General features: G+C 43.4%; 1 protein-coding gene across 4 annotated transcripts in view; it reads left to right on the top strand.

The window, feature by feature from the left end:
• The first annotated feature begins 16186 nt into the window (after positions 1-16186).
• Positions 16187-23485, top strand: part of LOC135523907 (SRC kinase signaling inhibitor 1-like) — a 39760-nt gene continuing 32461 nt past the window's right edge. For 2 of the 4 annotated variants that reach the window (XM_064950923.1, XM_064950924.1), the window contains exon 1: positions 16187-16485. In XM_064950923.1, coding sequence (XP_064806995.1) covers positions 16399-16485 — 87 coding nt within the window. In that variant the 5' untranslated portion in view covers positions 16187-16398. Of the gene's footprint in view, positions 16486-17434; positions 17517-23485 lie in introns of those variants that run through there. The other 2 variants (XM_064950921.1, XM_064950922.1) reach the window with 2 other exon arrangements.

Genomic DNA, 23485 nt, shown 5'->3' on the forward strand with positions numbered 1-23485 from the left:
AAGAGAGACCTAAGACAACACAGCAAGGCAGCGACACATGACAACACAGCATGGTAGCAACACAACATGACAACACGGTAGCAAAACTTGGTAGCATCACAAAACATGGTACAAACATTATTGGGCACAGACAACAGCACAAAGGGCAAGAAGGTAGAGACAACAATACATCATGCAAAGCAGCCACAACTGTCAGTAAGAGTGTCCATGATTCAGTCTTTGAATGAAGAGATGGAGATAAAACTGTCCAATTTGAGTGTTTTTTGCAGCTCGTTCCAGTCACTAGCTGCAGCGAACTGAAAAGACGAGCGACCCAGGGATGTGTGTGCTTTGGGGACCTTTAACAGAATGTGACTGGCAGAACGGTGTTGTATGTGGAGGATGAAGGCTGCAGTAGGTATCTCAGCTAGGGGGAGTGAGGCCTAAGAGGGTTTTATAAATAAGCATCAACCAGTTGGTCTTGAGATGGGTATACAGAGATGATGATCAGTTTAACGAGGAGTATAGAGGTGCAGTGATGTGTCCTGTAAGGAGTATTGGTGGCAAATCTGATCTAGCCGCTCGAGAGCACCCTTACCTTCTGATCTATAAATTATGACTCCATAATCTAGCATGGGTAGGATGGTCATTTGAATCAGGGTTAGTTTGGCAGCTGGGGTGAAAAAGGAGTGATTACGATAGAGGAAACCAAGTCTATATTTAACTTTAGCCTGCAGCTTTGATATGTGCTGAGAGAAGGACAGTGTACCGTCAAGCCATACTCCCAAGTACTTGTATGAGGTGACTACCTCTAGCTCTAAAGTAGTAATCACACCTGTGGGGAGAGGGGCATTCTTCTTACCAAACCACATGACCTTTGTTTTGGAGGTGTTCAGAACAAGGTTAAGGGTAGAGAAAGCTTGTTGGACACTAAGAAAGTTTTGTTGTAGAGCATTTAACACAAAATCCAGGGAGGAGCCAGCTGAGCATAAGACTGTATCATCTGCATATAAATGAATGAGAGAACTTCCTACTGCCTGGGCTATCTTGTTGATGTAAATTGAGAAGAGCGTGAGGCTCTTGCATGACACACACCCAGGCATAAACCTAGACACACACACACTCACACACACACAAGCATGCATTTCTTTAAAAAGTAATATGCATCAATTTCTGTGCAACAAACAAACTAAATGGGACTTTGTGGTGAACGGACGGTAGCCTTCATGTTGTGTGTGTTATCTTGTGTCATACAGCATATGATGTATACCAGTCCTGGACTCCTCACCCTGAAAACACACGGCTACCTTCTCATTAATTCATGGCATTTAATACTGGATTGAATTACAGCCTAAGGTGACACAGGATTTACTTTGACTGTGTCTGTCCTGTGTCCATTATCGCACACTAGCGCATGCACACACAGATACATACAAAACACACACTGCTTATAGATCATCTGTGTCCACTTCGTCTCATGTACACCCATACATGGGACACTTTTTAGGGCTCTTGTCGAGACACATCATCTTCGTTCATTATTTATTGCAACTGTCAGTAAGTTTGGTTGATGCGTCGGACACATCTCTAAAAAGAAAAGTATGTGATGACTCCGCACACTGTCCAAAATGTCACACCTTCAACCAATGGTAAACATAGTGGTTGTGATAAATACATAGTTGGGACGTTATCATTGGTTGAAAATAATTTCTCATAAGAACATAATTCCCTTACAAGTCGCACTTCCTGAAGAGTATCCAATTAAATAGCGTCCCTGGTCATTTGGACCAGATACCAGTCCCTGATTTTAAGGCCACTGTGCCTTTAAGCAGAATGTGTAGGGGGGAGGAGTCTACATTTATAAAACATGAGTTTATTCAGTGGACATGCAAAGACATTGGGGAGAGGCTCTCCTGCTCTGGAGCATGCTGGCTTTCACATACACACACACCCACCCACCCACCAACCCCTGCCAACCCACCCGAAAACAGACACACTCACAACCATACCTAACACACTCTCCCGTGCAGTGTGGTTGTACCAGAAAAACTGAACTCAGACAAAATATGGATGCAGAGAAAACAGAAGAATGAAGATAAGAGCAGAAGAGGGCTGAAAGAAAGACATAATAGTAGAAGAAGAAGAAATACTATGACGGGAGCAGAAACCAGAGGGAAATTATAAAAAGCAGAGCTGTGAAGAGAGGGATCCTGTACTAACACGGCACAGGACAGTATAGAAGTGCGACTGTCGTGGTGCAGAATGGGCAATTCTTCATCCCCAGGCATGTCAACTCTATCTCCGTGCATACTGTAGTTACTGCAGGTATTTTTTATTTTTTTTTTAACTTGAGTGGCTTTCTCTCAAACGCTGGGGGCTGGCAGTTCTCTTTGATCTGTTTACCTGGGGGACGGAAGCTGATTTGGGAATTTCTTGGGAGCATTTTCATGTTCTCATTGATATGCTAACGTTTCATTTCCTGGTTTGAAGTCTTATTTGTGTACGTGTTTCATCTCTTCGAGATGATTATTATTGATAAATGTTTTAAAATGTACAGTGTTGTATTGACATGCTGTATTTCAAATAAGGTTGCAGGTGGGATGTCAGTGACTTGGACTATCAGTTGGTTGAATTGTGTTTTTTAAAGAATGGGACAGTTTATGTATAAAGTATTACAGCGGTTTGAAAGGATATTTTACAGGCAAAATGGGAATAAAATTAGGTGTTGATTTAGTATAGAGAGAGAGAGAGAGAGAGAGAGGATGAAATAAGAGGATAGGGGTATGGGATGCACATGCTGTGCTTTCTGGTCAAGATGTTGATATTATCCCCACTGTGACATTAAATTGGTATTACTGAGCTCCACGTGGAGATGTTGCCTTGGGCTGTACATCAAGGTAGCCCTCACTTTATCTGCAATTGATATTGATTAATAAACAGGAAGTTAATATACAATTGATATTGATTTTTAAACAGGAAGCTGTCTCATGCTGGCCTGAGTGGAAAGGACGTCAGAGTAAATTTAAGATGAAATATATGGGTTGTGTATTAGGTTTGACGTTTTCTGTGCATAAAAATGTAATCGTGACGCACTGTGGGCAAACAATTATTCCCTGTCTGTGAAGAAGGTTTGCCTTATGCATGAGTTGAGATTTTTTACTGAATGAAGAGATTGCCCTGTGTTGTTCCATAAATGTCTGTAATACGTTATGTGTTTGTATTTAGAATATTTCTTTGACCCTGTACAGAGGTTTTCCAGGTACTGTTGCGTTTTCTCAGACTTGAATGCCTGAAATTGGCCTCTTCATGTGTAGTGACAATGAGTCAAGTTCTTCTCGGAATGAGTCAAGCTCACGCTTCCAAAAGCCTCGCGGAACAAACAAACATGATATCAGATACATGGAAAGTGCAAGTGCCTGACTGAGGAAGTAAAGGGATACAGGAAAGGGATACAGGAAAGGGTCTGTCTCACGGAAATGGGGAAAATAAGGTTTTCCTGTGCGAGGGTGGAAAAAGTACCCAATTGTCATACTTGAGTAAAAGTAAGATACTATAATAGAAAATGACTCAAGTCAAAGTCCTGGTTTTAAATATACTTAAGTATCAAAAGTAAATGTAATTGCTAAAATATGCTTAAGTATCAAGAGTAAAAGTATAAATCTTTTCAAATTCCTTACAATAAGCGAACCAAACGGCACCATTTTCTTGTTTTTTTTTTAATTTAAGGAGCCAGGGGTACACTCCAACACTCAGACATCATTTACAAATGAAGCTTGGGTGTTTCGTGAGTCTGCCAGATCAGACACAGTAGAAATGACCAGGGATATCCTCTTGATAAGTGTGTGAATTGGACCATTTTCCTGTCCTGCTAAGCATTCAAAATGTAACAAATCATTTTGGGTGTCATGGAAATGTAAAGAGTAAAAAGTACATTGTTTTCTTTTGGAACGTTGTAAAGTAAAATACGTACTTTAAACCACTGTTCGTGCGTTATTTGATCTAGCTTGTTGACAGTGGGAGAGATGGCAGAGGCAAGGAGACACAGAGAGATACAGAGAGCACTAGGAAGGGCATTGAAGCATAGACCTGAAAGAGCTCGTTCACTCCAAGTACACACAGCTGGTGAGATGACTTTGAGTCCTGATGATTACTCAGGCCAGTCAACTGTAGGAGAGATGAGATTGAATACGATAGGAGAGAAAGCCTGTTACTCCCTGTGTCCAGAGTTAAAGTAACATATATGTAGCCCTGAAGTGAGATATAGGGTTCTTTATATTCATATACAGTACCAGTTTGGACACACCTACTAATTCCAGGGTTTTTCTTAATTTTTTACTATTTTCTACATTGTAGAATAATAGTGAAGACATCAAAACTATGAAATAACATATGGAATCATGGAGTAACCAAAAAACACACCTCCAGGCTGTGTAAGGGCTCCACAATCACAATCTCTCAAGGAGAGTGATGGAGTGCTGGCTTCCACAATCACCTGACCTCAACCCAATTGGGATGGTTTGGGATGGGTTGGACTGCAAAGTGAAGGAAAAGCAGCCAGCAGGTGCTCAGCTCATGTGGGAACTCCGTCAAGACTTTTGGAAAAGCATTCCAGCTGAAGCTGGTTGAGAGAATGCCCAGAGTGTGCATCAATGGAAAGGGTGGCTACTTTGAAGAATCTCAAATATAAAAAAAATTTATATATGAAATTTACTCCCTTTTCTCCCCAATTTCGTGGTATCCAATTATTAGTAGTTACTATCTTGTCTCATCGCTACACACGAAGGTCGAAATCCATGCGTCCTCCGAAACACAACTCAACCAAGCCTCACTGCTTCTTAACACAGCGCGCATCCACCCCGGCAGCCAGCCACAACAATGTGTCAGAGGAAACACCGTCGCGGACGGCTGCGACAGAGCCTCGGCTCGAACCCAGAGTCTCTGGTGGCACAGGGCACTGTGATGCAGTGTATCCAAAGGCATTCAGCTAAGAACCCTTTTCACAAGTCAAAATGTATCAATTTCCCCTGAGAGTTTACTTTGGAAACTCTCACTCCCTCCAGCGGTATTGGTTGTTGTGGGTTATATGTTTAAAGGTGATATATGTGATATATGTGCATATGTAAAAGTTTGGTAGACCACTGCGCCACCCGGGAGGCCCCAAATATAAAATATATTTTGATTTGTTTAACACTTTTTTTTGGTTACTACATGATTCCATATGTGTTATTTCATAGTTTTGATGTCTTCACTATTATTCTACAATGTAGAAAATAGTAAATATATATTTAAAACCAAACTTTTGACTGGTACTGTATACTTACATATGCACATATATCACATATATCACCTTTAAACATATAACCCACAACAACCAATACCGCTGGAGGGAGTGAGGGTTCCCAAAGTGAAACTCTCAGGGAAAATTGATACATTTTGACTTGTGAAAAGGGTTCTTAGCTGAATGCCTTTGGATACAACATTATTGAATTTCCATACCGATTTGGCCCAAATCCATTTCCAGGGTTGAAAGCTTTATGGCCGAAGCACCCAGAATTTACGCCCAGTGGAAGGCTAGGTTGAGCCTTGACAGCCAAGACATAGGGGGGGCAAGGGGTTATTTTCACACTGGTCTTACTGACAGTGGATTGTCATGGAGGAAATGGAGCCATGATTGCTGTCCGATTTCAGAAATAGACATCCGTCTTCAGGGTTCCCTCTCCGCCATTTTGTATGTGACAGATGTGGCATATCCCCACCTTTCTTTGCTCCTAAGCAGGTTTGATGATTTGACTTGTGTTGACTGAGAGCAAACAAACCCGAGACTGACGTCTGATTACTAAATTGCAGTGTGGATGTGTAACTACCCGTTTGTTGAATATACACGCGGCCCATCTGAACCTGATATCTGACAGTGTACTGTCATGTTTAGCCCTGCATCACAAGCAGACGTAGCACTTCTTATTTCTGTTCCTTATCTGTTCTGGTCTTTAGGCATTGGTTCATTATTGGGTGGCATGGATCAAAAACTGATTGACAATGTTAATCTCCTATCAGCAATCCTTTGACGAGATGAAAAAAACAACAACCTGAAAGGTAGGTAAGAAAGAGTATGGAAGAGAAAGAGAGGCAGAGAGGGAGTGGAGAGGAAGAGCAAGAAAGTGCTTGCTGATTAGATCGCGCTTAACTTGGGTTTTTGCTCACACATACGCAAACGAATATGCAAGTGCGCCTGCGCACACACACACATGCACGCATGCATATGCGCACACACACACACACACACACACACTGCAAAAGCTTGTTCCTTACCCTGCCCATATTCTTTACAAGTGAGTCTGTCCCTCTCCATTTCTGCCACACAGACTTCAGCCTGAATCCCAAACCAGTCTGCACTAATCAGCCCAGTTGCGTTGTTCCTTACTACACCTTACATCAGTGGGAATTTGGTTTTAATATAGAATAGGGGATATCATTACTACCCACACTTTCTCCTCAAGCACAACGTGAGTCCAAATACAATTGTTATCTATTGCCTATATCTACATAGGTAAAAATGTAACCTTTGATTGACACAGTGCTAACACTTTCTGCCAGGTTGATTCTGTTACAACCTTAAGGCTCTATCGCTCCCCCATAATCATGAGGAACTACAAATTAGATGTGGTTGTCTATTAACATCACAATACATTATTAGTGTGTCATAATGTGTTGTGTTATGTATTGTTTTATCTTATGTAATTGTGATTGGACCTCAGGAAGAGTAGCTGCTGCCTTGGAAGGAACTAATGGGGATCCAGAATAAATACAAACTATGTAAAAATAAAACAATGTCCCACTACTTAGCTGTGTAACCGCACTACAATAGTGGGTGGGCAAATACCATTCGTAAATCTATTAGCATTATATTTGAGTCGACGACCAAGACAAACAAACGCAATATTGACAGTAAACCAACATCCCAAAAAATATGCTCTCATCAACAGTGACTGGATGTGTATGTACGAAGTAAACATCCCTTTCGTAAATGTGGACTTACAAACAATCTCTGACTACATAAACATCCCTAATTGAACGGGCATGTGTGTTTCACCTTGGAGTGTAAACAACATGCATATATAAATCCGACAAAAGAGTGGATGTCTAATCGAGTACACGAGGGTACACGAGGGTACACGAGGCGTTTGCGGCACCGACAGCGAGGGGGGCACCGAAAACCAAAAAGAAAAGTGGAAGAGAAAGAAAGATACAGTTACAGTCATTAATAGAGAGAGAGAGAGAGAGAGAGAGAGAGAGAGAGAGAGACAGCTCTCTGCATCCTGTGTTATCTGGCGAAAGGTGGAGGCATGGGAGGATCATTGTACTGGAGGCTCATGTGCGAGTCTGAGATACAGTGAGAGAAGAGAGGGAGAGGGGAGAAAAAAAGAGGCTGATTTGCAGCTTGTCCCTGAAGACGGGGAAAGGATTATACTCACAGAGAGAGAGAGAGAGGGAGAGACACACACACACACACACACACACACACACACACACACACACACACACACACACACACACACACACACACACACACACACACACACACACACAACACACACACACACACACACACACACACACACACACACACACACACAGTCTCAGCAGCACAGTCACAAACCCTGCCTACCTCCAGCACTGCACTTTGCACTCCTCCTTAGCTCTTCATTGGCGCTCGATACACACACACACCACACACACACTCCACTGCCATGTAGAGTCTCTGCAAAGAATACACCGGCACAGGACCAGTCAGGTACGATCCATCCATTCCTGCTGTTCTATAATTGACAAATTCCGCATCAGTGGACTGGATGAGTGGTGCTGAAATGAGCCATGCAGGGCAGTCAGCTCAGCTGCATACAGTAGCAGACCTTCTTCTTGCAAGCTGCATGCACCAAGATTATCTGGCTTTTGCATAACCCAGGAAGAGAAGCAGAGGGAGAGGGGCTGGATGCTCGAAGTGTGGTGGAGCCCAAATCCTCCAGTGCTCCGCTCTGCTGCCCAGGGAGAGAAGTATGCGGCAACCAGGCAAGGCACATCAGCCTTAACCCGGATTGACCTTGATAAGTTAATGGACTATTAGACCCCATGTGGAGCACTAGACAAAGTCTCACTTTCTTAAACGGCACAGTTAGCCTTTTGCCAGTCCATTTCTCAAGTGGCTGAGGCAGCCACGAATATGAATGAGGTTGTAAACGAATAGACATGCCAGAGCAAGATGCAAATGGTCATGTCGTTTGCATGATCTATTCATCTTGTATGTTGTTGTGAAATAGCCGTGTAGACAATTTTTGAAGGGGGGGAATTCTGATGAGCATGTTGGATGATGCCCTCTGGCTTTTTACGCTGATGGCTTCTGATAATATCTTACTTTATTTTTAGCATACTTCGAGGTTTTGCTTCGTATATCGGAAAGAGCTGCAGCTTTGGTGATATATAAGGGGTTGTCTATACAGCCCAGAGAGAGTATTGCTGACTCCAAATCAATTTGATGCTTTTGAAGTTGATGTATTTTCCAAATTCCCCGACTTACAGAATCTGAGACTTCCGAATCCTTTTGATATCAGTTTGTAAATCCCCAGATATCTAGAGCCTTCTTTTCTTGAAAACAACTTTCAATGAAGTGGCGGTGTACTATTGCAGCAGTGAATGTCAGCCCCAAATTGAGGGGGAATTTGCGTTTCGTTGTCATTCCTTTGATCCAGCTTTTAATTTTTTTAAAGAATTGTGTATCTTTGATATAATGTCACCCATCTCGCAGAGCACTTAATTATGTTTTCGCTATGATGGCTTAATTTCTCAGTACATTTGTTCATCATCTAGTATGTTTATAGCCAGGTTCCCATCAGAATACTCATAAACACTGCAGTTAAGGTCAACTTGACAGACATAGACCACCCTTTTGATACACTCTCAAAGCTGTCATTTCCCTATTACAAGATTCTGTATTTTTTCAAAGCTGATGAGAGAGGGGTAGGGCTGGTCTGATTGTTGTCTGTCTAGTCTGGCTGTGGTCTGGTTGTCGTCTGGCTGTGGTCTGGTTGTCGTCTGGCTGTGGTCTGTCTTTGGTCTGGTTGTGGTCTCTGGACTGGTTATGATATGGTTGTGGTCAGTGGCTGTGGTCTGGCTGTATGGTCTAACCGTGTGGTCTGGTTGTGGTCTGGCTCAGTGGTCTTGCTGTGGTCAGACTTTGGTCAGTATTAATGGTCAGACTGTGGTCTGTATTTATGGTCTGGCTGTGGTAGGGCTATGGTCTGGTTGTGGTCTCCGGTGGTCTGACCGTGAGGCTATAGCAGGTTGGTTGTGATGGAAACTCTGACACCCAGAGCTGACCCAGCGGACCACACACACACACACACACACACACACACACACACACACACACACACACACACACACACACACACGCACGCACGCACGCACGCACGCACACACACACACACACACACACACACACACACACACACACATTTCTTTCTAATTGTCTGCTAGACTGAATCAATTTCACATTAGCCTTCCTTTTCTACTGCGCATCAGTCTTTTTAATTGCTTAGCCTACTTCACTTTCCATGAAGCAGTTGACTTATGACCATTGTTGAATATTTATGTAAAATGTTGCCAGTTATGAACTGCTGGCGTGTGAATTGCCTCAGAGTGCATCCCGTTTGCAGTCAAAGCAATTATGCTTAAGCAAAATGAGTGGATTCAGCAAATTGCTAAATATTAACCAAAGAAGTGCCGTCATGCAGTGATCTTTACGGTACAGATGCTATCCATTTAAAATGTTTCCCTTGGTAGGCATAGTGTAGTATACTGATGTAGTATGCTTGTGTTATGACTCCAAAAACAGGGCTATTCGATTCGGGTCTTGCAGGACTGAAACTCTCGTAGCTAACGAATGACATCCATTTATCAATTAACTGGCAAGCAGTGAAGAAGCCAACAATACTTCAGTCCTGCAGGGCTGGTCATTAAATAGGCCATCTGCTCCAAAATAATGCACGTTCCTCACTCCAAGGATGCAATAATATTACATTATTTGTGTACCATAAGGTATTGTATGCCCTAAGTAGGCCTCTCTCATCACGCCTACTCCTCGTATTTGTGTTGTTGAACCTATAGTAAACCCTTATTCATGACATTGTGTACACGCTCCACCCTAATGCCGCTTGGTTGCCCCTCATTCACAGAGCTTGCTGCCTGGCTGAATCCCAGTCTTAATTAGTCTGCATTAATAATTAGTCTGCGTTAATAGCTCACAGACTATGACTCATCCAGCCCGGGCTTTCAGTCAATGACACACATCACTCAGCAAGAACCTATGTCTGAACCCAGAGGGAGAGAAAGTCTCCTCATTTCCAAGCATAGATCCTAGCCTGGGACAATGTTCGCAATAACAAATGACTGGGGCCATGGTTAACACAGTTTGCATTGTCAAAACCTAAAAATGACACGCACCAGCTGTCATAGTAGTTATGCACAGGTACTGTATAAAATATATTCCAAAACATAATCCAAGGTATAATGATAAAGTGAATTGAGGTTCATACGATATGCAATGGAATATCGTCATCATTATGTAATCACCATTTCAACCTTTCTATCTGAAGTGGCCAATGGGAGGTGGGGTTGATATTTGGCCCCCCATGTTTTCTTGGCAAAAAAAACAAACACCCCAAAATCTGCCTAAACTGATTTTAATTAGGAAAATCGGTTCCCATGTATTCCCATGCATAATAAGAGATGTGATCGCGTAAGCACGGTTTGAAACAATTATGTTTTAGTCAAATATTATGAAACTCTTTGAATTGGGGTCAATTCGCAGTCTACAATTGATCTGGGATTATGTTCCAGCCCCCTCGACCATCCACTCAAGAAAAAATTGGCCTGCGGTTGAATCTAGATGATGATCACTGATGTACAGTTTCCGGCTGACAAACGGTCACAAATTTGTCTCAGGTCCTCCCAGTGACACTTCACTGAACAATCTGTTCTTGATTGTAATTACAGGGTGTCATGTGCTTAGCCCTGTGACAGGCTGTCGGCTGATGGACCGTGGTAAACTGTGGTACTGTACTGTAAGATGTGGGTGGGATCTTTAGTAGAGAAAGTGGTATATGCTATGAATGTACGGTTTGGGCCAGAGGCCACTGGAATATGAATGAATTGTGGTGGAGAGAGAAGGAATAGAATGAGAGGAGGAGAGAGCACAGTAATGAGAATCTGCAGTAGTGTGTGTGTGTGTGTGTGTGTGTGTGTGTGTGTGTGTGTGTGTGTGTGTGTGTGTGTGTGTGTGTGTGTGTGTGTGTGTGTGTGTGTGTGTGTGTGTGTGTGTGTGTGTGTGTGTGTGTGTGCGTGCGCATATATATATGTGTTGAGGACATTGAGTTTTCATGGTGAGATGTTTATCTCTGGCAGAACCAATTCCCCCTGCTGGGAGCACAGGGACACACTCAAATAATATATTTTTCATAGAGCACCAATATATTTCAATATTTTGTCCCTGAATTGATGCACACAATTTTCGTGCTCTTCATAATTCTGAATGATACATGCAGACAAACACGACTGTCTGTACTTGATGACAGATTTGTTTCAATATCCTGTACTCTGGACCCAGCACCCAAAACATTGATAATCTATTATTTTCCTATTTGCATTACTAATGGTTAACATGTCAAACCCTCCATTCACATTACTAGAATTAAACAGTGCAGTCGGTAGGGTTCAATCCCCTATGTTTCCAGTGCTATTCTGAAGGGTCAGTCATGCTCTTCCAGTAACCAAGCTCTTCAAAAACAGGAAGAGCTAACTGAATTCTAACTGTCTGCAGTCCAGCTGTTGGGTGGAAGGAAGCAGTGTGTCGATGCCTGGTCCCAGATCTGTTTGTGCTGCCTTGCAAACATTTGACGAGACAGCACAGACAGATTTGGGACCAGGCTAGTATGTCCATGGTTCAGCAAGAAAATGTTTGAACCGGAGGCTGTCAGAAAGCGGAGATAGCTGTGCGATATCAAGTTGTGAAAGTAATATGGCTGACATCAGTGACCGCCGACCAACTTAGGGAGGGAGTAAATGAAGGAAGGAAGGTTGGTGAGGGTAGGTAACAACATCTCCACCCCACTGATCCTCAACACTGGGGCCCCACAAGGGTGCGTTCTGAGCCCTCTCCTGTACTCTTTGTTCACCCATGACTGTGTGGCCATGCACGCCTCCCACTCAGTCATCAAGTGTGCGGACGACACTACAGTGGTAGGCTTGATTACCAACAACGACGAGACGGCCTACAGGGAGGAGGTGAGGGCCCTCGGAGTGTGGTGTCAGGGAAATAACCTCACACTCAACGTCAACAAAACAAAAGAGGTGATTGTGGACTTCAGGAAACAGCAGAGGGAGCACCCCCCTATCCACATCGACGGGACAGTAGTGGAGAGGGTAGTAAGTTTTAAGTTCCTCGGAGTACATATCACGGACAAACTGAATTGTTCCACCCACACAAGACAGCATTGTGAAGAAGGCGCAGCAGAGCCTCTTCAACCTCAGGAGGCTGAAGAAATTTGGCTTGTCACCAAAAGCACTCATAAACTTCTACAGATGCACAATCGAGAGCATCCTGTCGGGCTGTATCACCGACTGGTACGGCAACTGCTCCGCCCACAACCGTAAGGCTCTCCAGAGGGTAGTGAGGTCTGCACAACGCATGACCTGGGGCAAACTACCTGCCCTCCAGGACACCTACACCACCCGATGTCATAGGAAGGCCATAAAGATCATCAAGGACAACATCCACCCGAGCCACTGGCTGTTCACCCCGCTATCATCCAGAAGGCGAGGTCAGTACAGGTGCATCAAAGCAGTTACCAAGAGACTGAAAAACATCTCCTATCTCAAGGCCATCACTAACATTGAGTGGCTGCTGCCAACATACTGACCCAACTCCAACCACTTAATAATGGAAATTGATGGAAATTGATGTAAAAAATGTATCACTAGCCACTTTATACAATGCCACTTAATATAATGTTTCATACCCTACATTACTCATCTCATATATATATACTGTACTCGATACCATCTACTGCATCTTGCCTATGCCGTTCTGTACCATCACTCATTCATATATCTTTATGTACATATTCTTTATCCCTTTACACTTGTGTGTATAAGGTAGTAGTTTTGGAATTGTTAGGTTAGATTACTCGTTGGTTATTACTGCATTGTCGGAACTAGAAGCACAAGCATTTCGCTACACTCGCATTAACATCTGCTAACCATGCGTATGTGTCAAATAAAATTGGATTTGATTTGATTTGGAGTTGATAGGGAGGAAGGTGGAAAGGAGGGAAGGAAGGAAAGAAGTGATTACTTTAAGGAGGGAAGGAGCTATGAAATCATTTTGATAGAACTTGGCCATAACACAAACTTACCACTCCCAGAGCGGAGCAGAAATAACCAGGAGTCAGTGTGAGGAAACCATCTTAAAAAAAATGGCCTCTGTCACACCTCCCATGTCAGCAGCGACCAAGGTTGTTGTGTTTGCCCCATAATGAGAAATGTTTGGCCACAGCCTTGAGCCAAGCCATTTGGAATTTGTCCAGACTCCAGGTTGGCTGAAATACGACGGCGCCCGGGCAATGACTATCACTCACCGCGTCTTAAGTTCCGCTTTAACTCTAATGAACACTAGCTCCGATGATGAATCTCCGGCCGCCTCACAAACTGTACCGGGATGACGACACTTTATGGACAAGATAGGTCGAGGAGAGAGGGAGAGTAGGAGGGGTGAAGGAGAGCGATGGCCTCCCACTACAGTGACAAAAGTTGACATAAAAGATTCAGCAGTGTGAGTCGGAGAAATTAAAAGGATGTTCGTCACCAGTATTAATGGAGTAATTAACGTTCCCGTAACATTTCTAATAACAGGTGAGGAAGGGACCTGTGTTGGAGGTGACGGGTCATTAAGAATCCCGCTGCTGTGAGTTATACTGCCATGTCAGGGGGTGGAAAAGCACGGGGGAGGTACAAGGTTCCTTGTATATAGATGGATTGAACTGGTTTCATTGCAAATGTCATTTGTTATATTAATATGATTTGAATATCAAATTAAAAGTGAATATGCCATCTATTCACATCACTTGAAGAATAGAATAGAACTGTCAATACTATTTTGTCCAATCGATGTGAAAATATGCCTTTGGCTTCACACATGTTCCATTAGAAAACCTTCAGCCTACGATAGATTTTCCCTGTCTCCTCTAACAGATCTTTTGCTGTCATGGCTGCATCATGGAATCCCTGGATCCCTGCCCTACTCCACCACAAGATTTACATCTGAAACCAAATCAATCATAAGAAACACTGCAAAAAGCATCATCACAGTGATTGCTATGTACTGAACATCTTCTACGTTTTAACAACAAAAAAATAGACTGCTGACATGCACGATTTTGGGGAATTGTGGACTAATGAACAAAATGCTGAAGAGTGTTTTTGAGTGAAATATCCCTTTAAACTGGGTGCAGGGCACCAGCCCTTGACTGTATTTACCTTAAGAACATGTGTGGCGTTCGGAGAACTTTAACAGCTGTGTGGCTGTGGCTCTCTAACCTTGAGATAATCACATGTAGAGTTGCCTCTCCACAGACTAAGTAATGGGGCTAAACTGCAGAAGATCAATATGGATCCCTCTATCAGCGTGTTCATAAGACATTTGATTTACTGTATGGATTCAGTGCTTTCAGCTGTTTAGATACTGTAGGCCGACGTGCCAAAACAGAGGGGAGTGCAACACTGAATGGTTAACGGCTCAACGGCTTATGTAACATTTTGAAATAATGCATTGACGCATGCACTGCTATGGTTGATCATGTACTCTGACATGGATCGTTTTCTCCTTTATTTATGAGTTGATTGGTGGACTGTATTGCGTCCAATTCTGGATGCACAGCTGCGGTTGCAGATGGAGAGTTTGCGTGGGAAGAGCCTGTGTATGCGCGTGTGTGTGGGACTTCACGTGCCTGCTCTCGTTCTCTCTCTCTCTGTTTCTCTCTCTCTCTCTCTCTCTCTCTCTCTCTCTCTCTCTCTCTCTCTCTCGTTCTCTCTCTCTCTGTTTCTCTCTCTCTCTCTCTCTCTCTCTCTTTCCCTCTCTCTCTCTCTCTCTCTCTCATGCTCTGCCCATTCAATTCACGGGAGACGGTGGAAAAGCTATTTTCTACGGTCTGGTACTGCCTAGCCAGCAGATCTAGTTACTATGGATGTTCTGAAAAGGGACATTCACTGGGTTTCCCTAGGCAGCTCATTTAGCTCCTTTAGTGACCATCCTTGGTCAATTTATTCAAGCTATATATCTCCATGGCCAGAAGGTGGCGCTCTGAAGGAACAGCTCACAACCAATCACGGCTTCTAACACCGAATGGTCCTGACAAGCAATGGTGACAAACTTGCTGTCATCGCCAAGATTTGTGACCTCACCCTGTGACAGTAGTGTCCCCTTGAGGCCCCAACAAGATAGGCTTGACTGTTGTGGGCTTTGGCAGATGCTACAGCTGTTGGGGCTATAGATATATATTGTTTGTGTGTGTGTGTGTGTGTGTGTGTGTGTGTGTGTGTGTGTGTGTGTGTGTGTGTGTGTGTGTGTGTGTGTGTGTGTGTGTGTGTGTGTGTGTGTGTGTGTTTAGCTGAATGAGATTTCCTTTGGCTCGGGGATTATCGGTAGCCAATGACTGGATCATACGTACATGTCAGATGGCTCTGAGAGAGTCCTATCTCTCCAAGCAGCTCCTCTACAGGAGGTTGGTGGTACCTTAATTGGGGAGGTCGCGCTCATGGTAATGACTGGAGCGGAATCAGTGTAATGGAATCAAATACATTAAACACGGTTTCCAGGTGTTCGATGCCATTCCATTCGCTTCGTTCCAGCCATTGTAATGAGCCGTTCTCCCCTCAGCAGCCTCCAGTGATCTCCTCCTCTAACACCCAACATACATACAGCAATATCTATCCTGTATTTACCTTTATGAAAAAGTAATGATGATATAAAATATTTTGCATATGTTATTAAATCTATGTATAACCAGAGCACATTTTCTCACCTTTCACTTCCTCTCTCCAATCCAACCCCTGGCCCATGTTTCCTCACTTTTGACCCCTTCAGGCCGGGATAGAAGAAAGGGTCACAAGATCTCCGCTGGGGATGCCGAGTTCCCGCGGGAGTACCACACCCTGGGCCACGGTGGCACGCGTCGTTTCCCTGACAACAACAACGGGGGGCAGGCGCCCACCTCGGGGGACCGCCAACGCCACAACGACATCGCTGCCAAGAGCCTGGAGGCCCTTACGAACCTTCACAAGGCTGACATAGAGCGCCAGCGCGGAGCCTTCATGGACCTCCAGAAGAATCAGAAGTACCCGGCCAGCCCTTGTATGTCTCAGGGCCAGGGCTCACCTAACTGTGGCCGCCAACAGCAGGTAACATCTCAATACTCTCAACACCATGGCCAGAATCAACCCCCCAGCATCTACCCTGATCTCTTTTCACTTTGTGAAAGAATTGGTGTAAAGGATATGGTGACAAATTATATTACTTATCAATTTCTTTAAGATCTACCTTGGCCATAGCCATTGCCCACCCCAGGTACAAAAGCAGTTGAGAACCACAGGAGTATCCAGGTGTCAATTCATCAGTTCATCATGACATCGTTGGCTAGTAGAGTTATCAGAAAGTGTCAGAGGGAGAGGGAGATGGAAACAGAGATTTGAGATAGGAAGGACAAATAGAGATACTGTATATACCCTTATCCCTTGCCATCCCTCTGTCCTGATCCCTCCATCCCTCTACCTCCATCCCCTCCCTGAGAATTCTGTCGTCTCTCCACACTCTCTCCTCCATCGGGCCAAGTATCCCTCCAACCACTTCTCTCTTTCCTCCCCAGCTTTTCATTTGCTCTGTGTATTTACCCTGGCACAGCCATTTATCTCTGCACACAAGCGAGCGAGAGAGAGAGAGAGAGAGAGAGAGAGAGAGAAAGAGGGAGAAAAAGAGGGAGAGATGGAAGGACAAATAAAGAGAGAAACAGGTGGAGTCCGTGGTTTCCATGGCAACCCCCATTCCCATATAAGGAAGTCAATGATATCATATGGCTGGTAATGCCTAGGCAAGAAGAGAGAGTGGAAGAGAGTACGGATGGCAGCAGCAGAGAGAGGGAGAGAAACAGAGAGGAATGAGTTGTGAGAGAAAGGCTGAAACTGGGATTGGGCTGTAGTGGTATAGAGACAGAGAGAGAGAGGACACTCTACTCTGCTTGGCTCTACTTTGTATATAACCAGACCAACACTGCCTGGGATTTACTGATTCCTCGGGGGCTCGTGGGAGAACAGAGCGAATGCCGTCAGAAAATGGAGAGGGAGGAGGAGGAAGGAGAGGGAGGCATGTGGAGCAGCATGCGAACCGATGAACCACCACCAGTCACCAGTAGCAGGCTCGATAAGTAGCAACAACGGTACCAGTTCTCCCTTTCATTATTTAATGGAGACGTGCAGAATCCTGTCTGTTCTGGTGTTACTGTGGGATAGATGACATTCTGCTGCCTCATGTGATGCAGAGAGAGGGAGAAAAGGATAGACAGAAAGGGGTGAGGGAGAAAGAGAGCGCGTGCAAGAGAGCTGTATCTGTACCTGACTGCGTGCATGCGTGTGTGCATGTGACCATGATCAGCAAGTGTCTGTATGAGTCTGTGAGTGTGTAGGGGAGACCAGTGCAGGTAAGACATGATGTAATGGGTATGCCTCTCCTCTACTCCCTGCTTTCTGCAGGGATCAGAGGACGGGTGTGTGAGTGTGTGTATGATATGTGTGTGGTGTGTTTTGGCTGGCTCGTTCCGGGGTGGTACTGGCATGCAGGTGTTGGCCAGGTGTGGATGTGGTGCCGCAGTGTCTAGGAGGGGGACTGTGTGTGTGTGTGTGTGTGTGTGTGTGTGTGTGTGTGTGTGTGTGTGTGTGTGTGTGTGTGTGTGTGTGTGTGTGTGTGTGTGTGTGTGTGTGTGTGTGTGTGTGTGTGTGTGCGTGCGTGTGTGAGAGTGAGAGAGAGAGAGAGAAATTAGCTGCTTGGCATGCAGGTCAGGCATGCGTCTCTCTCTCTCTCTCTCTCTCTCAGTACATGTCCATCGTGGGATTCAGCTTGTGTGATTAAGAAATATGGCAGCCCATATGGGCATTGTGTCACGGTGCATAGGGGCTTGGGTTTATTGTATGTGGGGCAAATGTAATGTTCTGAAACGCCCTCTTGTTAGTGCATATTGGAGGAGAGGTGGGCAGGGGAGGCTGAGGTGGGCAGGGGTGAAGACAGAAAGGTGGATGAAGACATGAATAGAAAAAGAATGGGATTTGGGAGAATGTTTTCAAAAGGATGCATATGCATAAGTCTACTGGTCTGTTAGCGGGTGGAGTTGAGTAGAGTATGTGCGTCTAGCGGTAGGTGGTAGTGAGTATGTGTTGAGTTCAGGTAGATGTGTATGCTGAGTTCCACATCTGACCATAGCACCTACTCCCTAGGGGGTAGGGATTGATTTGGAATTCAGCATATGGTTAGGAGTAGAGTGTTCAAGAGAGATCTTCTTCAAGATGCAAGCAGCGTCCCAGTCCTCCAAGTAGATATACACAGTAGGACACATACATGACATCCAAAACAAACCATGTGAGCAACTATTCTCCACATCACACTTCAATTTCAAGTTTAAGTAAAACATGTACAAAGTAGACACTGATATACAGTATAGTTATAGGGTAATACAATTCAATAAAACACAATTTAAACAGAAAAACACAAGAGAGGTGAGGAAATAGAATCCCTAAAATAGGGGTCTTAGTGACATTTGTCAAGAAGAGCCTTGTGTCGAGGCATGGCCAATAGAATGGGGTCTGATTGGTGGTAGTACGGCCGTGCAGGCTGACAAATGTTCAGGTAGACACATGATTGCTAGCTCCGACTCGGACAGAAGCCTGCAGGACACACAATGCTCTATGTATCTGGGTCAAAGGAGCCCGCAGGCCTCTGTTCTGTTGGTTTTTTATCCCCAATTCGTATCTTCCTCCCCTCCTGCCTATGCTCTGCTCTGTCTATCCTCATCCAGCTTTTCTCCTCCACATCCTCTCTCAACAGAGGGTAGGAACTCATTGAATATTTCTTCTCAAACCAGTGTAGGACAATTTTGACTTTGCAGCTTGCCCATCTAGCGGAGTCAGTTCTGCCTCAAGGACATGACTCATCCCAATAAACGTCAACCTGCTCAAGAGTTATCTATTGCAGGATAAATCAATGTTAGATTTGACATAGCTGGCCATAAATGGATGTTACAATTCACTCAATGGGTTGATTCTGTAGGCTTCTACCACAGATAGTAATGTGATTAGACTATACCTTCATATAAAACAAAAAACTGATTTTGTCAGATTTCCAGTCATTGCAATTAATGTTATACCCCTTGATCTTCAAGAATAGGACTTGGAAATATGGAAATATAGATTAGCTAAATTGTTTTACCTGAGCGTAAGCCGAAAAGGAAGGACTTATTAGCCAGCCCTACTCTGTTGTTTATGATTTTGTCGTCATGGAGGACTAATTGGGCTCATGCCTTCGAGTTGAAAAATAAATGCTGCTTTTGGGAAAAGTGCTATTTGCATGTGAAAAATGAGCGCAGTATTCTGCATTTGCTATACTGTAGGCCTATTGTTTACATTTGGTTGGTGACACTTTGATATCTTGATCATTTGCAGATGTTTAATAGTACACAAGTTTGAGCATGTGTCTGTTAATTAAGCATATGGGCATTTTTGGAGGGAATCAGCACAAATAAGATTGAGAAATAAAAGCTCTACTTGTGGTCTTCTTAAAAGAAACTACTTTTGACAGTATGGAGCACAACACCACGTGGGGTTTAGACAGGATGAATTCCCTTAAACATTTTATTCCACAGGCTGGGATCTGCACTGCAGCTGTTGCAAGAGCACATTTTTCACTAGCTAGGTCTCCTCTAGTCGCAAATATAATGATCGATAGGCAGCTTAAACGTCTTCAATTCAACCATTATTGGGTTCAAATATGCATGTACAATTAGGAACAGCCATCCACAACAACCACAATCTGAACGGTGCAGATAGCTTGATGACAGAGCAGCAGTGTGATTCACCTCAATTCGCTATGTATATCCAACCCAGTATCACAGATTATTGTGAAATAGACACAAATTGCTTATTGGAAATTTGTGATATGCACATGAAAAAACATTGAATTTTTTTGTATACAGTGCATTTGAATCCCAGATAAAAACAGTAGGTTACTTAAATTGAAATGAAGGAGTTTAAGCTGCCTATCAATCATTCTGTATATTTCTGGCCCTTCTTTGGACACTGTGTTAACTAACCTCCAGACGAGCTTCAATGCCATACAACTCTGGCCTCCAACTGCTCTTAAATGCTATTAAAACTAAATGCATGCTCTTCAACCGATCGCTGCCTACACCTACCCACCCATCCAGCATCACTACTCTGGACGGTTCTGACTATGTGGACAACTACAAATACCTAGGTGTCTGGTTAGACTGTAAACTCTCCTTCCAGACTCACATTAAGCATCTCCAATCCAAAATTAAATCTAGAATTGGCTTCCTATTTCGCAACAAAGCATCCTTCACTCATGCTGCCAAACATACCCTAGTAAAACTGACTATCCTACCGATCCTTGACTTCGACGATGTCATTTACAAAATAGCCTCCAACACTCTACTCAGCAAATTGGATGCAGTGCCATCCGTTTTGTCACCAAAGCCCCATATACTACCCACCACTGCGACCTGTATGCTCTCGTTGGCTGGCCCTCGCTTCATATCCGCCGCCAACCCACTGGCTCCAGGTCATCTAGGTAAAGCCCCACCTTATCTCAGCTCACTGGTTACCATAGCAGCATCCACCCGCAGCACGCGCTCCAGCAGGTAAATTTCACTGGTCACCCCCAAAGCGAATTCCTTCTTCGGCCGCCTTTCCTTCCAGTTCTCTGCTGCCAATGACTGGTACGAACTGCAAAAATCACTGAAGCTGGAGACTCATGTCTCCCTCACGAGCTTTAAGCTCTGTGAGCTGTCAGAGCAGCTCACAGATCACTGCACCTGTACGTAGCCGATTTGTAAATAGCCCATCCAACTACCTCATCACCATATTGTTATTTATTTTATTTATTTTGCTCCTTTTCACCCCAGTACCACTACTTGCACACTCATCTTCTGCACATTTATCACCCCAGTATTTAATTTGCCATACTGTAATAATTTCGCCACTATGGCCTATTTATTGCCTCACCCCCCTTATCCTACCTCATTTGCACACACTGTATATAGACTTTTTCTATTGTATTATTGACTGTATGTTTGTTTATGCCATGTGTAACTCTGTGTTGCTGTTTGTGTCTCACTGCTTTGCTTTATCTTGGCCAGGTCGCAGCTGTAAATTATAATTTGTTCTCAACTAGCCTACCTGGTTAAATAAAGGTGAAAAAAAATGAAAACAAATGTTTTTGCGATTGGAGGACAGCTAGCTAGTGAAAAATGTGCTCTTGCAACAAGCTGCAGTGAGGATCCCCAGCTTTGGAATAAATGTTTAAGGGAGTTCCTCCTTTCTAAACTCCCCTGTTGCCACTGTCACGTCCGTCGTACGAAGGAGACCAAGGTGCAGCGTGGTATGCGTACATTCTTATTTATTTAATGAATGAACACAGAACAAACAAAATAACAAAATAGTTGTGTGTTTGAATCTCATCATGGATAACTTTAGCATTTTTGATGATTAGTTACTTTGCAACTACTTAGCATGTTAGCTAACCCTGACCTTAACCCTTTAACCTAACTCCTAAACCTAACCTTTTAAGTACAGCTAGCATTTAAACTAGCCCTAACCTTAACCCTTAACCATACCCTAACCTTAACCCCTAACCCTAATGTTAACACCGAGCTTAGCTAACATTAGACACCTAACTAGCTAGCTAACATTAGCCCCAACAAATTGTAGTTTGTGTAATGTATACAAATGCATTATGAAGAAAGACACAAACAGGTGCGCGTGGCACATACTACCATACCCCGTTCAAAGGCACTTGAATATTTTGTCTGGCCCATTCACACTCTGAATGGCACACATACATAATCCATGTCTCAATTGTCCCAAGGCTTTAAAATCCTTCTTTAACCTGTTTCCTCCTAAATCTACACTGATTGAAGTGGATTTAACAAGTAAAATCAATAAGGGACCATAGCTTTCACCTGGTCAGTCTATGTCATGAAACATGTTTTGTGCACTCAGTGTAGCTTGGAATGGAGCATACAAAAGCCTATTCCTGCCCTTTTCCCGCGATCCATCAAACGCATTCGGTGTCATAGTGGACTCTGACTTGTGGTCAGACTCGCTCAGGAGGAGCAAACTTAAACTTGCAATGATGATTTCAATGTCGTTGAGAAAACAGAAAGGTGTCCAATTTTCTGAATTTAAAAGTAATCCTACAAGTAATCATCTAGTTTAAAAAAAAGTATCTTTAAATCGATTACAATATTTTAGCTGGTAACGTAACGGGTTACGGTTACAGTGTTTTGGTTATCCATTACATGTAACGGGTCCACATGTAATCCGTTACTCCCCAACCCTGAGTATGATATATGTGAATGTAGCAGCGTCATTCTTGAATTGCGGTGGTGTTTGCTTCCGTCGCCATGAAAAACACTTGACAAATAGTTACATATACAAGGCATTGTTGAATCCACGTTCCTGATTGGGGTTGAACAACATTCTAGAGCATGCATTATTCACCTTTATAAATTGGGTGGTTCGAGCCCTCAATGCTGATTGGTTGAAAGCCTTGGTATATTTAAGCAATATGGCATGGGGGGGGGGGGGATATATGACCAATATAATATGGCTAAGGGCTCTTATTGGGCACAAAGCATCGAGGTGCCTTATTGCTATTATAAACTGGTTACCAATGTAATTAGAGCAGTAAAAATAAATGTTTTGTCATATCTGTGGTATATGGTCTGATATACCACGGCTGTCAACCAACCAGCATTCAGGGCTCGAACCACCCAGTTTTTAACTTTCTCCCTTTCATATTGAACTGTTTATTTAATCACAAATCATAATGCAAGTCCTTTATACTGCAAAACTTTAAGTATATGCATTGTTTAGGGCAAGCATATTGTCTTAACCGAGTAATGATGAGTACAGCTGTAGTGACATGTTTTTGGCATTTAGGGATATTTATCTATTATTTTGAAAGCCAGAATGAAAACATAGTATTTCATACTGTATATTGTATATATCAATTAAAACAAAAAAGGCTATTGAAATAGAATGTAATATTTGTCCCTATGTTTTATGTAATTTGTGCTATTAACTTGAAAATCACTTATTGCAAAGATATGGAAGGACTTCG

The sequence above is a fragment of the Oncorhynchus masou genome, chromosome 31, assembly GCF_036934945.1.
Source record: "Oncorhynchus masou masou isolate Uvic2021 chromosome 31, UVic_Omas_1.1, whole genome shotgun sequence".
NCBI lineage: Eukaryota > Metazoa > Chordata > Actinopteri > Salmoniformes > Salmonidae > Oncorhynchus > Oncorhynchus masou.